At 40.7% G+C, this 17768-nt stretch overlaps 1 protein-coding gene across 4 annotated transcripts in view; it reads right to left on the bottom strand.

Annotated features, from left to right (window-relative positions):
- ptpn13 (protein tyrosine phosphatase non-receptor type 13) overlaps positions 1-12416 on the bottom strand; it is a 45980-nt gene extending 33564 nt beyond the window's left edge. For all 4 annotated transcript variants that reach the window (XM_035667831.1, XM_035667834.1, XM_035667832.1 and 1 more), the window contains exons 1-6: positions 12048-12416; positions 5946-6065; positions 2989-3155; positions 2052-2117; positions 461-646; positions 35-122 (exon numbers count right to left, since the gene is read on the bottom strand). In XM_035667831.1, coding sequence (XP_035523724.1) covers positions 35-122; positions 461-646; positions 2052-2117; positions 2989-3155; positions 5946-6060 — 622 coding nt within the window. In that variant the 5' untranslated portion in view covers positions 6061-6065; positions 12048-12416. The remainder of the gene's footprint in view (positions 1-34; positions 123-460; positions 647-2051; positions 2118-2988; positions 3156-5945; positions 6066-12047) is intronic.
- Between the last annotated feature and the right edge of the window lie 5352 nt (positions 12417-17768).

The raw sequence follows: 17768 nt of genomic DNA, 5'->3' as shown, positions 1-17768 counted from the left end.
GTGTGTGTGTGTGTGTCAGTGCAGATCATCTTACCCGAAGGCAAACCTTTGCCCCTCAGTCTCTCCCGAATCTCCTTGCTCCGCTCCGGAAGTGACTCTCTGTCGGTCAGCAGACCATCCAGCTGAGAAAAAGTCCATGAGAATGGAGTAAGAGTGAAAAAAACAAACAAAGAGTGGGCGGGTGAAAAAAACCAGGACAGAACAAGGAGGGGAAAAAAACCACAAGTTTGAGGGTCATTCCTTCTGAGTCATGCGTCCTGACATCATGTTGTGTCAGCATGAGCCCCATTATCTGTTGTGTAATTCAACAAACCTACTGTGCTTTGACGGAGCAGGTAATAGTCTTTTAATGTACACTTTACTATGTTTACTCTTTATCTGGTAAGTAGCCAAAATATAAACAGAAAAATAGGTGAGAATGTTGCATCTGACCTACATTAAAAACAAAAAAACAGCATACCTGGGAAAGGCTGCCCAGTACCAACCGGACCAGTTTTCGGATATAGGAGAAGGGAGGGTCACAACTGGAGTTTCTAATGTGTTTGCTGCAGATGTCCAGCACCGTGCGCAACGACATTCGACTCAACGTAACATCATCACACATGTTGAGAAGCAGGCTGTTTAGGTGTTCTCCCAACTTCATGGGCTGCACAGCAAACAGAATGAAGATAGTTAACACACAAACAGTGACAAAAGCAGTATGTAGTGTAAAGTTCTTTTGATATCTCTGAATCGGATATCTGTATTATCGTTTCGATTTCCATTGTGTTCCAATAACGGGGCAGGGCTAAGCCTTGCCAGCACAGCACTAACTCATCAACTACTTTAATATACATTTGCCACATGTTTTAGATTACAAAGCCTCAGAGCTAAGCCTCAGAGTTACATTAAATACTTTGCTTTGTCCATCAAGAACAAAAATACAGTAAAACTTTAGTTTCAGTGTCAGTGCACATTTGGGTCACTTCAGTATGACGCTGATTTCAATCAGTATCACCACCATGTAGATAAACCATAGAGTTTCACTTTTCATTTTCACTTTTTAGTGTAGTGAATAAATGCATTTAAATGCCAAACAATGTAATTAGAGCTTCTGTATTCTCTTCACATTGAGGCCATTTTTGCGCACATTATGTAAATAACGCAATAGGTACAGCGATGGCACTGTGGGTGTGGGATCATTAAGAATCTATATATAAGTGTGTCTGCTTCATGTCACTTTATTTGCATGTTTCAGAAAAAAATGACCTGTTGTATTTGCACGCAGCAGAAACAAAGACTTTTTGTATCGCATTTGGCTCAAGCACAACTACAGCACCTCCTTCATGGATTAGGGAGAAGACATGATGAGATTGGATGGATCCCATCAGTGAAGCGAAGTGGATGGCAAACTTGAGTGTGAATTTGAGTCATGGCGTCTCTAACATGTGGGCGGTACTTTCTCAGAAATGTGAACGCAGATTGTGTTTTACACCTGGCTGACACTTGCTGAGATATGAATGCATTCTGACCCTGACCATCTAGGTCTTGGCAGATTCAAACACATTCCGGTGTGCATTTACAGCTTGCACCTTTTCTTATCCAGATGAGACATTCAGATACAGATCTCATTTTAAAAAAGGCAGATTCCACTGAAAAACACAATGCGTGTTTTATGTAGTGTGGCATTTGGGCTACAAATTTGCATGGCTCTTCTTTAAATGAACAGTATCAACAAGTATTAAACGTTTTATTTTGCCACACACTGGTTCCTCAATCAATCAAATCACACGAGCAGTATTCTGTCAGAAGACAATAGCCTTTGAGAATAGCTTTATGCTGACATGCTAGCATCTTGTTTCCTAGTGCCTGTCCATTGGGTTCGGCACTGGTTGAGATACCCAATGTAGTGTTTTTGGAAATATAAAAGCAAAACTGATTTGTTAAGTTTACAAAAAAAAATAATAAACACATTTAAGCGATAAACATGAGCCTTTATTACCAAGTGTAAATATGGTATTATATTATAACCCCTTCCCATTAGAAAGGAAGTATCCTTAGTAATGATTTACCTGACTCTGGGGGATCTCATAGTCCGCTCCCCAGAACAAGGTCATCCCCAGAGAGTACATGTGCATCTGAAAAAAAGAAATAAATAAAAATACAGCTTAAGCTTTATAAGCAGCAATAAACTTTCAGTCTTAGTACAGTAGTAGATGCAAACATTTTACAAAAACAAACAAGACAAGAGTAAAGAAATAGGAATATAAAGGTTTTGTTTAATTCAGATAAATTAGTTATTGAACCTTATTAAAGTAAGTCAAACTACGCTGTGTGAAAGAAAGAGAGACAGACTAAAGCCTAATAACTGCTAGAGTGTAATAAAAGTTGAATTCACTCTTATTTGGAAAGGGAAAAAGACGAGGGCTTTCAGCCTAAATCCAAAAATCTTTTTCCATTTCCCTCTCCTTATTACTCTGTTCTCATTGCTTGGGAGAGAAATCACTTCCCCTGAATGTTGGGCTTGGTAGAGGAAAGAATAATTCAGGGATTGCCAAAGAATGCAACATAGCCTTCAAGGTCTTTCAGGAACAGAGCTCGGGTACAAGCTTAAAGACACACTCACACTCTCAGAAGATGTGGAAATTTAAAAGCCACCCATTAAAAAGCAACACCACCACCCCAAATGTTGAAAAAGTGAAAGGAAAATCGTGGTACTCGCAGCTGACGTATATTTACCCACAGCCTCTGATAATGAGAGAAACAGATTATATTTCTACGCTGAAATAACTCAGCTGGGGAAGCGGGACCCAGGCTGGAAAACTGACTCAGCACAAAACTGTGTTGAGGTCTGTGGGGCCGTGCCAGAGACGGGAATCCAGTCATGCAAGGTTTTAGCTCGGCTACCAGAGTCAAATGCAGGGGGTGTGGTTCTGTGCATACGTAAAAAGAGGTTTTGCTTTGCAGGAGAAAATTGCTCACAACTTCAGTTCTCGAAAAGGTTTATACCTTCTCTATATCAGAGACGGAAGACAAGGCCACCCCGTCCAGGACCTCTGGAGCTGTGAAGGCTCGTAAGTCCTGCTGGGTGACATACTCATCTGTGAATGAGATGTTGCCAGAGGGCATGAGCAGGAGGGACCAGGGGGAGATGATGAAGCCCATGGCTGCAGGGTCTGGAGAGGAAAACAGACATTTCAACGACTGGAGATACCATCAGGCCCAAAAACAAATACAACAACATAGTTTTTTAAATACCTGACCACTGTGACACATACACATACGGTGTTAACATGAAGTATTGTGTTTTCGAGCTCGATATTAGCAGCACATTTCGTCTAAGCATTTACAGCCCGAATGCAGCAACTGTAGACATATCCAACCACATTGGATGTTTCTCGCTAAGGCTTAGGCGTTTATGGAAACTCAAGATGATTGAAGTAAACAAAAACACATGTTGCTTTCTTAGCCTGCAAGAAAATAACTGTTGAGGCATAGAAGCAGAAAGGAATGGCTACACAGCGTAATTCTCTTTTCCTACAAAGCCACAGCCAGCGCTATGGTCAGAGAACGTTTTAAAAATATACAAAGGAATGTTTGAGCAGCGCTGCAAAATTCTTTTCTCTGACTGATACTCTGAGAGGACCAGAGAAGAACAGAAGAACGGGATTTTGAGGCACCAAATATCTGCTTTCAAAAGCTGGAATTTACTAAGTAAATATAAGTTTCCTGTTTAAAACTCATGTGACCATTTGGAGATCTTACTCAAAAGTAGACAGTGTTACTAGGTGTGTCCCACATAAAACTTTTGCTCTGGAGAAGCAAGAATAGAACTCAGGGGAGGTGCATGACTCAGCCTGACAAAATGAGTTTATTGATAGATAACAAAGTGATTTACATTTGTACTAAACTGCTGATATAAGCAGAAACCACACCACATGGAAACTGACTGCTCACCTTAGTAGAAAGCAACTCACTCACTTCAAAAGGACATGTTGCACAACTGTAATTTCTTTATCCTTTATGTTGTCTATCAGGCTGACAAACCTGAGCTAGAGGCAGGGAATAACTCTGAACTGCTTTACTAAGAGGCCCTCCCCTAAAAGGAAGATGCTTACAAACTGGACAGTGTACCAGGCATTCAATTCCACAGCAAACATGCCATTCGAGTGACAGCCTGCAAGCCTGTAGAGCTTCGGCCGATTATCAAGCACAGGAGCAGGTGGAGAGAGGCTCAATTTTGGAAAAGCGGGTTTCTGTTTGATCCTAAATATTTTATAGACAAAACCACGAGGTGGAATTCCTCTAACACATCAGAAATATTCACACGTTGCTTGTTTAAACAAATCATTCTTACACAAACATAGTAACTAACCGCTTCTGTTTGCACACACGGGGACAAAACTGTGCTGGTGGTTTAGTGTTTGACAATGTGAGTCTATTCACAATGTCTGAAACGTGTCTGAAAGTCATGTAAAGGTTTGTTAAGTAAATAGCAAAGTTACGCTCCCCTCCATACAATAGTAAACATTCCTGACATATAGAAACAATTGACATCTAAAGTATGAAATTAACTGATACATTTAATCTGCTTCAGCAAAACAAATACATTGACTTTTATTGTTTTCATGTTTTTTTAACACAACAAATTGTCTAACAAATTGAAATGGTCACCGTTATTAATCCACTCTTGCGGTTAACATACTTCTTTACATAGCTCAGTGACTCTATAATAGCTGGTTCCAACATCTGCTCTTCAAATTTTAGCTCCACTCAGCAGTCTAAAACGGTACACATGAGAGGCCACAATTTACTCAATATAACTACACGACTACACACTGAAAGAAAAAGAAGGATGTGTTAACAATCACAATCACTGCAGCACAATACCAGTACAAGTATCCAGCCTTGCATTCTGTCCTGAAAATATTCAGAACTTTATCTCAGAAGCCTTGATGGCTAAAACGCAAGAGCATTTGTGCACAGTTCTCTTGCTGTGAATGTGACCTCAGCATAAAAAGCATATTTTCAGGCTACACTGATGAGAGGGAATTCCTAAAGTATGCCAGAATGCTCTCCATTGGAACCAGTCAGCAAAACTGGAAGTTGAGGTCAAGCTGGTTTATGCAGAAACGCACAAGAGAGACTAAATCTCGGTGACTGCTTCATGGAAAATCACACGACCGACGGTGAACAGTTTAGATGACACAATTAGGGCCAACATAAACAGGTGCACTGGGGTTTCGTATGAGACGAGGCACCACCCAAATCTTTTAAACAACACAGGGGGCACTGCGATGCCTGCTGACTCATATCCTGTCCAGTGTCGCCAGAGTTAAACCGCCGTTAGTCACCCGATGATCAAATTTACTTAAGTTACAAAGACACCGGGGAATTTGTCAGCCTTATCTCAGTTTGGCTTCAAGGACAATCACAGACACTTACAGGCACACATGATTCAAAGAAATTATTAAAACACATGAAACAACCTGCACCTGAAGCATGCTGACAATGAAATGAGAGCACTGACTCAATGGTGGGATTTTACTTACAGTTACCATCATTTTTACAAGTTTTAGATCCTGAGTGTGACTTCATTTATAATTTAAAGGACAAAATCAGTCAGTCACATCTTGTTTGTTTTGTTTTAGGTTGCCTTTTTTTGATTTCTGTGTGATAGATTTGGGTAATAAATCCATTCTCAGAACATGTCAGACAGAGATCCCATCAATTTCTCAACACAAAATGGCACCTGTAATTTATGGGATCTGGACACCAGAAGAATTTCAGTCAGCCCCTTCATTTAAAAAAAATGGTGCTGACAGATTTAGAGAGAAGGCTGTGTAAAAATAGGACAGGGAGGACATACGAAGGCATGCAAGACAAAGAAATGTGAACTGCGTTTTGTGTGTGTCTCCAATCATTTCTGAAAACATCTTTGCACACGTGATTCTACACGTTTATACCTTTGTGAAAGAGTTCTTGAAGGCTCTCGGCACTCTGGCTGAGCACTGCCCAGACCTCCTCCTCCTGGAGTGGACCTCCTCGGACCTCCAAGGCTTCTGCCAGAGACACATGCATCTTCCCTGTACAAGCAGAGAAAGAGGACAACTGATTTAAAAACACACAGAAATACAGAAGTAAGCTTTAATCTTGATTAGTCAGTTTTTTTTTTTATCTGTGAATTATAACCCTAACACAAGTCAAATCCTGTAAGAATCCACACACTACTTGTCCCGACTGGCCTGACAGTCTAAGTTGAAAGCTAATAAGCTTATATTGTCATATCACTGAGCATAGATGCATTTAATACCGGTTCTGATCAACATTTTTTCTCTTATGCCCTTGGGCAAACTCCCACGTCTTCCAAGTGTAAGCCATCTTATCCTCCTCTGCAATTGAGGAGGTAGCACAAGCACATGATGTGCCACACACACCACCACACACACACACACAACACACACACACAAAACACACCACACACACACACAACCACACACACACAACACACACACACACACACACACACACAGCTTCACTTGAGTTACATTCAACAAAGTAGCCGTTTATTACTTGAAGCCCTTACTGACTTCTGAGAATTAAGATAGCAGCTTCCAACTGAAAGAGAGACACTAATCGCAATACCTTTATTTTATTTTTTTTGGTTTTCTGTGGTCTTGTGGAGCTGCTTTGCTGATCTACAATAAACTAACATCGCACACTTCTGTTTCCTGATTACATGCCATAAAGCTTTAACTGGGTCAAACTAGGTAGATAGTTTACATTATCTTGGGGACAGCTGTGATACAGCAAATTCAGCTTTTGGTGTGGAATATACATAGGAACCAATATCGCACAACAGAACATCTACAGTCCTTAACATGGATTTACATTGCACACACTGTATAACACAAGACACTATAACTAAGGGCAGAACTTTGAATTCACTCATGTGGCCCATATGCTGGCTGTCTTACAGGATTGGATTTGATTTCCATGTGTTTTAATGTGAAGTCACTTCTTCACAGCTGTAACTGTCACCAAACCAAACAAGCAGTCCAAATTAAAACCAACTGAAAGTCCGCTGTACGGGACCCTGAATGAGCAGAATGACCCGTGTTCAGTTTGACTCTAAAGCTCCTGTGCTGCAGTGACAATGAGATCGAATCTCCCCAATCCATGACATGACATAATGCAAATGTGAGCAAGGAACAAGAAGTCCCAGTTTTCACCGTGTACCGGAGCAGAAACTATTAGCGTCTGCGGTGCATACATACACAGTATTCGCAGGTACGCAGCTACTATAGAAGTGCTTTTTTTGGGGAGGTGGTGATCGAAAAGAAAGAGTACAAATACTAGTGCAGAAAAGAACACAGAGTGAAGCGGGGCTGTAATATTTCTTTTTATACTTGACTTGATGATTTCAAAGTGTAAAAATGGTGTGAAACATGTTTTGGATTACGCTTTAGTAAAAACCAAAACGGGTGCGTTACGACAAGCTAATCATAACTTCCCAATAGCAGAGAGTACGAAAAACATCTCTAACCGAAGTGAGTGTGCTGGATTATCTATTCTACAGCAGGCCAAGCTGATTTTAAGATGTAACAATTAAAAGATTATGGACACATTATGGTTTTATGTAAGGTAAGTTGACATACTCTTGAGGCTGTGAAAAAAGACAATAAAAAGTTAATACTTGGGCAATTTTGGAGAATATGGGCAAAATCAGAATAATAATTACGTATGTTAGTGTAAAAAATGCTAAAGTATATATTGGCCTAGTGAGTTGTGGGTGATGCAATTTTTCTAATACATAAAAATGTACGCGTCACAATTCAGTGCAAATATGCAAACGTGCAAGGCAATGCAAAGGATCCACAGAGGACAACTTGCTAGACAAGGCCCAGGATATACAGAAGTGTGTGAGGTAAAGAAGCAAAAAGAGAGCCGTACAAATACCACAAAACAGGCACACAGTCTTCACGGCGCAGCCACAATGGGGTCTAAAATGTCACTGCCCTCGAGGAGAAGGTTACCATGCTTCAACCACGTTACAACAAGAGACCGGTGCTCTCTGAAGAGGACAACTCAAACCAAGATTGATAGTCCTTAGAGCTTGTACATAGAGATTAAAGGGCATCTGTCTACTATACTCTATAATCTGCTGAAAGATTTTTAAAAAAGTTACTCAAATTCACCTTTTGTTGTGGTTTCACTGCTCAATCCTTTATTCTTACTATAGAATTACATATGGTAACACGGTTGTATAGACAATGCTAAAAGCCTACTGTAATATCCTTTAAATGTTTATGCCTGCCCAAAGAGCCAAAGATTAGTGTGCAGCCTCGAAATTTCCCAATGCTTAGCTACAAAATACGATACCGACGACTAACTTGTGAAACGTATGAACAATGTTTCCCCTTGGAAAAAAATCCGTATTTTCGCTGTAGACAGATTTTCTGATGTTTTGAACTTTTGCGGTGTGTTTTTCCACTTTTTCCCCACACATTTTGAGCAATCCCACATTAAACGCAGCAGGGAGTGTATTTGGACTTGCTAGATCACAGCTTTCACACAGAATCTTGTAAATCAAAAACAAAGCAGATAAAAACACATAAAAACAGGAAATGAGGCATACATTTCTATGCAAGATGAACCACACATCACTTGAATCCGGGAAGTGTACCAAAGTACATGACAGCTCATCATGATCTGACATTTTCTTCTTCCGCTGACCTTCTACGGCCTTCAAATATTTTAAAGACACATTTTCCCCCCAACATTTCTCATAGTAAAGCCAAATTGCAAAGTGTAAGAAAACTGGAGAGAGAGAGAGATTGGCAAGTGTATGAATTTGGCAAAGTTGCCTAAACCGATATGTCAGACAACATCTGGCTGTGTTCTGTGATGCACCTGTGGCCTCAACTGTTTCTGATTCATTTTTACATTTATTGTTCACATTTCACAATTAATATCAGAGATTGGATACTAACCCCACAAACAATGGCCAGTATACTCCAACAAAAGTGCTTGATGAATGGTTGGACAGCATTTGAAACCTCCTCCTCCAACACTGGAATTAGGGGAGCTTGTGAATAACAATTTCTGTAACTTGCTGACACTGACAATTATTGTCTTGCAGTAACTGAACAGGTGAGAGGAGGTGAGAAAGGAAGTTGGGTTTGAGCTTATCTCTAAAGCTCTTTTCAGCAAAAAGCCAGGGGACCGCCACAGTAATATACCGAGTAGGAACACGGCTGTATTAAATTATATTCAGTTCAGAGCATAGCGGTAGACCAACTGGCTTAAAGTTGAACATCCCCAGAGCCGTGGTACTAGCATGGCTAGAAAGTACAAAAGTTGAGTCAACACTTTGAACAGAAGCAATGCACCGCCACGGCAGGGTCTGGAATTAGGAGCTAAACTTTAGCGTAGCACTTAACTGGGTCGGCCGCCTCATTAGTGGGTTTTATTTCTGAAAGTAATATGTGAAACAACATCCTCTCTATGAATCCCGGTTTGGAGAGTTGAGTTAATGAGTAAGCATGTCACAGGCCGAAATGTTTATGCAGGAATGCAGGTTAACTATTCTAGTCAATGGGAGGCGTGAAGTCTGAGGCAAAGTGGGTTACTACCCATCTTGCTCATTACCCATGAGAATGGGGAGAGCGGGTGCTGTGAAGACCGATTGTTTCGCGGCCCTTGTTATTTCAACAGAGACCTACAGTGGAATGTTTTTTATCCGCGCTGAGGCTGCTGTGCGGGCCAGCTCCTCTCGCATTGGACTACGGTCCTGCTCATTATTGAGGGGGGCTTAGGAGGCAGCGGCCCAAAACAGCGGGAGCAGACAGCCTTCGCCACTTCAGAGCCTCGTTCTCTTTTTCAAACAGTGGGGATGTTTGTTCCCAGGTATTCCCACACTATAGCAAGAAAGAAAACCCTAAACAAGGCTTAGTCCGCTGCTGCTGCTGCTCGGTGTTTGAACGTCTTGGCCACAGTCACAAGGATTTTTAAGAAAATAATCCTGGAAACGTGATAGTGCTCTTTACTCTGCACTTAGGTGAAGCTGTTCCTTCCCTCCCACCTTCCTGTCAGTGACATAGCTACAACCCACGAAATGGATTTGAAAACAATCCCTTGAAAAATTGCACCTCGGTCGAGTAGCTCATACCAAAAAAGGTACAGATAAGTTCAGTTTGTGCTGCTTTCTGTCAGTGCTCATCCCTCAGCATTTGCCAGGAACAAAAAGATCAGAAAATAACGTACGTCACTCTCTCTCTCAAGCGTTTCTTTTATCCCAAATCCTCTGAAAACGGGAGTAGCTGCACTTTCGAAAGCCATCGTCCATAAAAACAACAGATTCCACTTCTATTTCCAAAAGCATAACTCGTAACATAAGATATGAAAAGGAATTTGTTCATATCCTCCAAACATCAGAACTGTGGTCTCAGCTGGCAAACACATTTGGAACAGAAGCCGGTGAGAAGAGGCACTCTGCGCCAACGTTGAGGTGAAAATCTTCCTGAAGTCAGTCATGCCAGGAAAATTCAACAACAAACTCTGAGTGAACCTCTATTCCCAGAACCATACTGTATTACGGAGCCTGCATGCACACGAATCAAATTCAAAACACACACACACACACACACACGTCTCTAGGAAGGCCTGGATCGTTTGAACCAACATGGCAGATGATGCAAGGGCTGATGTTTTCAAAATGCTCATGGCAAACCAAAAGCAGACTGTATGCTATTAAGCTGAAGACGTATAGATAATAGAACCCTCCTCCTCCTTCGATGCTTGTGAATATACCGTACAGGATGTATTGCTCCTTATTGCAAAAACAGGAGATAGCGGAGGAGGGAGAGATAGTGGTTGCATTCACAGACTCACAGCTGTGTTTTCTTTAAGTGTCTTAAGTCTTAAGCGGTGACTCACCTAAATAAAAGAAAAAGGGAAAACCCAGCGTTTGGTTTTCATTAATCATAACCCACTTACAATTTAGCCAATTAGCCAACATTCCTCACCGAGATTATCCAGCAGGAGTTTAACACAGAGTCGTTGATGGACACAACACTGAGCCCAGTACCTTCCCGTTAAGCACTGGTTTCTCTAACCAATAAGCCAAACTGGATGTTGGCGTGTTGTTTTGGGTTTTTTTTATTTTTATTTCCAGCTCAGCCAGGGTCAGGACCAGCCAGAAAGAGAGCCTATTCCGTGATTATCAGCCCAGCTCCGGACCAACGGGCCCTCACTTCTCATTGTGGTCTCGACCTCATCCGCTCCATTTCTGTTAATCACAGGGTTGCTATGAGTACCGTGACATGGAGAGCATGGTTTTGCAAAACCTCACTCTGAACCCCCCCCTCCCCTCTTCCCAACACACACACACACAAACCCAACCCACTGCCTATTTTTCCCCCATTTTTTCCTATGATGATGCTCACACCATCTCCCATCATACCCACTTTAGATGGGGATGTTAATCTTGCTCAAATCACACAAACTCCCTCTCTTTAGTCCTTAAATAATATATTCAAAATCCTTATGACCTTTGGCTTTTGTGTTAACTTCACTACTTCTCTATGGTAATGAAGGGGGAGGGTGTGCAAAGTGCCTTTTTTTTTTTCACAACCCCCATAAAAACCTCCAGTCAGACACAAGAGAAAGAAATGAATTTCATGTTTTCTCACACAAATAGTGCTGGTGGATGAACTTTCCTATGTTTTTTTTTTGTTATATTGGTGCCTCCTCCCTCCATAACTTAAAATACAGTTAATGGTGTGGTCAAAGATGTCAGCACGAGCAGTATTGTTGTCAAGTTAATACAACATACAGCCACACCATCAGGTCGAGGCAAACTAAACATCAACAAACACACTTGTAGCATAAAAGTAGCTACTAACATCAGCTAACAACCGTGTCTACGGGTGTTTTTAGATAAAAGAAGAATCGGCGTTTCAGCCTCAAATCCTCAGTTTTGCTCTTTGCAGTTAGCCTACACGATACACTTTTCTTTCGCATTGTTAAGTGCTGAAAAAAAAACAAACAACAACCAGACAACTCACCCGGCGAGAAGGAGCTACACAATCACTCGAAAGGGAAAAGTTCGTACTCCGACGCGGCTATGAGTGCGCACACAAACGGGACCAGACGCCATCCCATCCACAAAGCAACATCTTGGATAAGTTGGTTTGACTATGCGGCGAGGCAGGGCAGGCAACAGGTTTCACACGCACACAAACGCATTCAGCTTTTATAAAAAAAAAAAAAAAAAAATTACAAGAAAAAAATAATATCCACTACACACTGCAGGGATAATGTCTTCCGAGCAGGAAGCTAGAACAAATCTCGTCTTCGGAAATTGCTCAGAAGTCGTGTTTGATGTCTCACTACTCAGCATTGAGCTCCCTTCAAGCGCAGCCAAGTCACCATTAGTGCCGAGGAGGCTGAGTTAACCCCTCCTTTAGCTTCAGCTCTCCGTGGACTGACTGGGAGTAACCAGACACCTTAACTGCGGCTGTCCATTGGCTCTCTCTGCTTGGGGGTGGTGGTGGGGGCTGTCATTTACCGTTTCTATAGTAACACAAACAACTGGGAGTGAAATGTAGTGTGTTTGGGTCCTGGAGGAAGAATTAGTTGTTGTTGTTTTCATGTGTATAGCTCACAAACTTTAGAAATAGTGCTCGTGTAAAATAAAAATGGTTACAAGAAAATGTTCTCGAATACAAAAAATAGTGAAAGAGGCAACCGAGGCACATATGAGGGGGTGAATGAGTTACTCTTAGAGGTTTCACTCTGAAATCATGTACAATATTAGCTTATGTAATTTAATTTGAGCCAAAAAGCTGAAAATCCCTACTTATATTCAGAATTGCTTAGTTTGTATAGGCTATACCTCCGTGTGAAGGAGCTGACATTATGTAAACTCAATAAACAACAAGCTTAGCTTATATTTCACTATTTCCCACAACATCAAAGTCATCTGAAGCAGTAAGGAAGCAATTCACTGCTGACTACTTCCTTCCTATGGTGTGTACATCAAAGCTGCCCCATTTATGCTCTGTCTTGTGCCATCTACTGGGTGTTATTCATCATTACATGCTGCTTTATGTAAATGTAGGCTGAGGTGAGGGGTTATCTCTGCCTGGCTGTCAACCATAAAAGGCATGATTATTATCACCAACCCTGGGCTGGAGGGATAAGACTGGATTACTTGATTAACACTAAATTCCTCTTTAGATGGAGACAGGCGATATTCATTTTCTGATAGTGGTGGGAGAAGTAAAAGTGCTGCGTTTGAAGCCTTACTTAAGTAAAAGTATGACATAAAAGTACTAATTCTGCAGAAAAATGGTCCCAGTGTTTTACTTTTATATATTCTATGATGTTTTGGGATTAATAGTACTGCATTAATGTGTTTCTAAAGCCATAAAGGGACATGTAATCCTTCACTTTATCTGAAAAATTCTAATAAAAATCACTAAATTTGGAGATACATTGTTTTTACTGGACAGGAAGGGTAGGAAAAAATGTAACCTGAAAAGTAACTAATGCTATCAGACGAATGTGGTGGAGTAAAAAGTACAATATTTGTCCTCTGAGATGGAGTAGAAGTAGAAAGTTGCATTGAATAGATATACTCAAGGAAAGTACAAGCATCTCAGATTGGTACTTAAGTGCAGTACTTAAATAAATTAAAAAAAAAAAAAGATTTCTTAAGAAGCAATGAATGAGTCTGTCTCTTACTATATAATAAAGAATGTGGATTATCCCACTGTGGGCCCTGAGATACAGACTGGAGCCCATTATTCATTGTAAATTGTACATCTGATGGACAAATGATACAAGTGTGACTTTTGACTTTCATCTAATCACAAACTTTAATGTTTCATCGAGGTCCATGCTGTTACACAATGGTTAATAACCAGAAACAAGGACAATTTTAATTATATCACTGCACTTTTCCTTTTGGTAATATAAGGACTTTAGCCTTCATTGAAGCTAATTGCTAAATTAGATTGTTGCTTTACCATTAGCAAGTAAAATCTAGCCACAAAGCCTAACATGAGATGGCCTGAAACAATCATTTTTGTTTCTTAACATCATCTGATGCATCTGTGAGTAAATTATTTATTAAACCCCATTCAAATACTCACAACTAGTCTCAGCTAATGAACAGAAACGCTTATGAGGCATTCGGTTATCCTGTCTGATGTGGAATAGATATCACTAGAGACGAGAAACAGCTCCATGGATGGCTTTAAGCACGAGTTATTCGAGATTGTGCAGTGCAGATAGTGATAAGCGTGGGACTGGCACTGTTAGTGCAGGGTGATTGATTGCAGTGGATGTTCTTGCCTCAATAAAGAGACTGGAACTGAATGACAAGACTTTTATTTTTAAACCTCCTCCTCATTTCCAGGTCATGACATTTCCAAGGAAAGGGAGAGAACAATGAGTTGAGTCACTGGGTAGTTGTAGGACTTTTTCTTTGGTATGTGAGCTGTCTTGACGTTCACCAGCTTTAATCAATTTATCACCCATTTCTACCGGGAAACTTGTTAGTGTCGGATAACTGCTGCCTGACTGATCTGTTAGTGCTGTGTCTAGTTTTACTCACAGCTTTTAACCTCTGTACCCGAGGCAAAAAGGGCCCCATCAGGACACTCTTAGGGGTAACGAGCTCTGGGTAAGTATTTCTCTCAAGTGTAACAGAGGGGTTCTGAATTTGGGATTTCTTCCTCCTTCTATTTCTGTCAGTACTGTCCTTAATACCTCCTCATCAGTGCTGGTCTGAGCCCCAAGGGCGATTTGCACTGAAGCCTTGAAAGAGTGGCTATGCCTGTTCTGACAGTCTTGGAAATGTGGGGCACCTGGTGGATTGAAGGCATGTGGTTTGCTGACTGGTTAGTTTAGCCTTTGGGTCCAGCTGGAGAGCATTAAATACTTTCCTGGAGTTCCTTTTTACTGCTTTTTCGTAGGGTTAAAATAAATACTCGCTATGTCGATACATTGTCAGAGAGCCATCAGAAATGAATCTGCTCTTATGAGAAGGCTAATGTTTGTAGCTCTGGTCATTCTCAGGCATGTACCCCACCTTAAGCATCCAAATCAGTCTAACATATAAAAATTTCCACTCCAAGCTTGGAGTTTCCCAACACGATTTCCTGAAACTAAAACTGAAAACATTCCTCCGTAGCTGCCCCTTTATTGTTTGCTGGTCTGAACTACTATTCTATTTTTATTTTATTTTATTTTATGTCATGATTATTTTACTGGTTTTCACTGACATGTCTTATTTTTACTGGTCAACTGTTGATCTTAATAATTATTTTGTCTTACTTTTAATAGTTTTAATTTGAATTTGTTATTTATTTTTACTGGTTGCTGGCCTTTATTTTATTAATTGTTTTTCTTTATTCTTTCTGTATGAATTGTGTTCACTTGTGTCTCATTTGTTATCTACTATCCACCTTTTCTGTGTGGCTGCAAATCCCGTGATAGCTCACGCTCTGTGCAATGCATCGGGCCTCCTCTTGGAATAATAAAATGTGCTATGTAAATAAAGTTTCCCTTGCTTGCTTTGCTTATGATCTTGGGCCAAGTCTGAGTGATAATTGTTCTGGTGCTAACTTGAGGAACATGGATCTTTGTTTTTAACCCCTATGGCACAGAGTGCCTGGCAGGTGGTCCTGTGCTGTCTGAACACCTTTTATGCTTAGTCAGGGGTTGTGTCTGAGTGCATTATTGCAGTATATCACATAGCAAACCCTGTTAGAGAGCTGTTAGAGGTGGTGAGACACACAGACTGAGACTGCAGCTGCCTGAGGAGCAGAATTAAGCTTCAAATCCAAAATAGCATCCATTACCTGTCACTGCTGTAGAGGTCAACAGTGTCATAAGTTTTAATAATCTTCTAATGAAACTAAGGTCAGGGCGTATCTCATTGTCAGCAGCCACCTTAAAAAATTAAATTCCATCTCCTTTAGAGCCTTCTTCAGGCTCGTATCTGCAATTTGTTTAATCATATTGTATACCTGATGGAGTTACAGCTCCTCATATACTGATGCTGAGAAAGGTTATTCAAGTTTGTCACGTTGCAAGTGTGACTGATGCCTTTATAACAGCAGTAAATAATCTTGTGAAAGTGGGAGAGCAATGTTCAGTTTTGAATAAATGTAAAAAAAACAACAACAAAAAATCTAGACTAAATATAGCCAACCTGCTCAACACCAAACCGCAGACAAACAAAGTTAACAACTAGCTGGCGAAGAAAGGCAAACACCCCGATATTTATTTCCCTGAAGTCAGTGGAGAGCAAAACAAAGCTAATACAGAGTATATGTTTGCCTTACATTTGACAGGTTCCCTTTCTTCAAGTGGGCACAAACAATCTGTTAATGCAGCTTTAAAACTGGGATTGCAGCTTTTGAATCTATTTCGAAATGATATTTTGCATTCAGCATAGGCTACCAGGTGGCCTTATTAAGGCCTTATTGGACTGTACAGATGTGACCCGAGGCTTTAAGTGCCTTTGGCATGTGTGTACTGTTGTTAATCCAGACACAATGACAGATAGGATAAATGATGCCAAAACACTGTGATTAATTATTTTCTGGACACTTTAGGCATTACTTAAAAATGTAAAATATTTAAGAGGAATCATAGCAATATGTATCGACGTATCAAGCTTCATTTAATGTCATTTTACAACACAGGGTTGTAGAATGAATATTTATTTAATGAATACATTTGTACAGGTTGTAGCCCCTTCATGCTACACATACATAGCACATAAATACAGATATTTAAATTAGAGTATAATATATTAAAATAATATTAAAATACAACTATATATATTAGGTTAGTTGTACCTATACTATATTTATACGCTTATACACCCTTAAAGTAGGTACAGTTTGTCCAATGTCAGTGTAAAGTTCTATGTCACCTATTTATAGTGGAGTGGAAGATGAGCTGAGGTAGGTTTAAAGATGTATTTAAAAATAAATACTACGCAATAAGAAACAGAATAAATGACATCCAAAAGCTATACATTATTAAAATACATAAGGTCCAAATATTCAGAATACATTTTAGTAGTGTTATATTCCTTTGTATATGTTACTTGTTGTTGTATGTTGTAAGTTTACTTATAATTAAACGTTACATAAAAATGTGCCTTGCTTCCCCCCCCCCCCCCCCCNNAAAAAAGTGCCTTTCTTTCCCCCCCCCCCCTCCACCATTAAATCCACAGTTAAGACCAATGATCATCCATGTACTTTCTCGTTTTCTGTGTCTGTTTGTCTCCTGTAAAGCACTAACTGTAGTCGGTCGATGAGAGCTCTGAGATGTGGGCAGCTTAGTGAAAACAATCCCAACCAATAACACCCGGCTGCATATTCTCATTGAGCCTCATGATCGCGCACCGGCGGGACGGTACAGCACGGGATCAGAGAGAGATGCTCCCACACGGCCCCCTCCCATCCAGAGACACAGCCTCCATGTGATCTCTCCCTCTCTCTCTCTCTCTGCTTTGACGTCAGACGTGCTCCTGTTCGGTCGCTATGGCAACATATTTCCCTATACCCCCTTCCTCCCCCCCTCCCCTCTCCCTTCTGCTCTGGTAGGATCCACAATGGTACAGCCAGCATCTTGCAGCACAATGGTTGCAAGGTGGTGAACTGGGGGGGAAGAGTGATTCAGCATCAGCGAAACCTCGGTTCCGTCCACCTCTGCTTTTTTTCTTTTTCCGTTCCTCATCGCCTTTTTGTGTGTGTTTGTGT

Source organism: Morone saxatilis, unplaced genomic scaffold (assembly GCF_004916995.1).
Source record: "Morone saxatilis isolate NCDOM2014 unplaced genomic scaffold, NCSU_SB_2.0 Contig21, whole genome shotgun sequence".
Taxonomy (NCBI): domain Eukaryota; kingdom Metazoa; phylum Chordata; class Actinopteri; family Moronidae; genus Morone; species Morone saxatilis.
The sequence above is the reverse complement of the archived record's forward strand: the minus strand, read 5'-3'. Positions and strand labels throughout refer to the sequence as shown.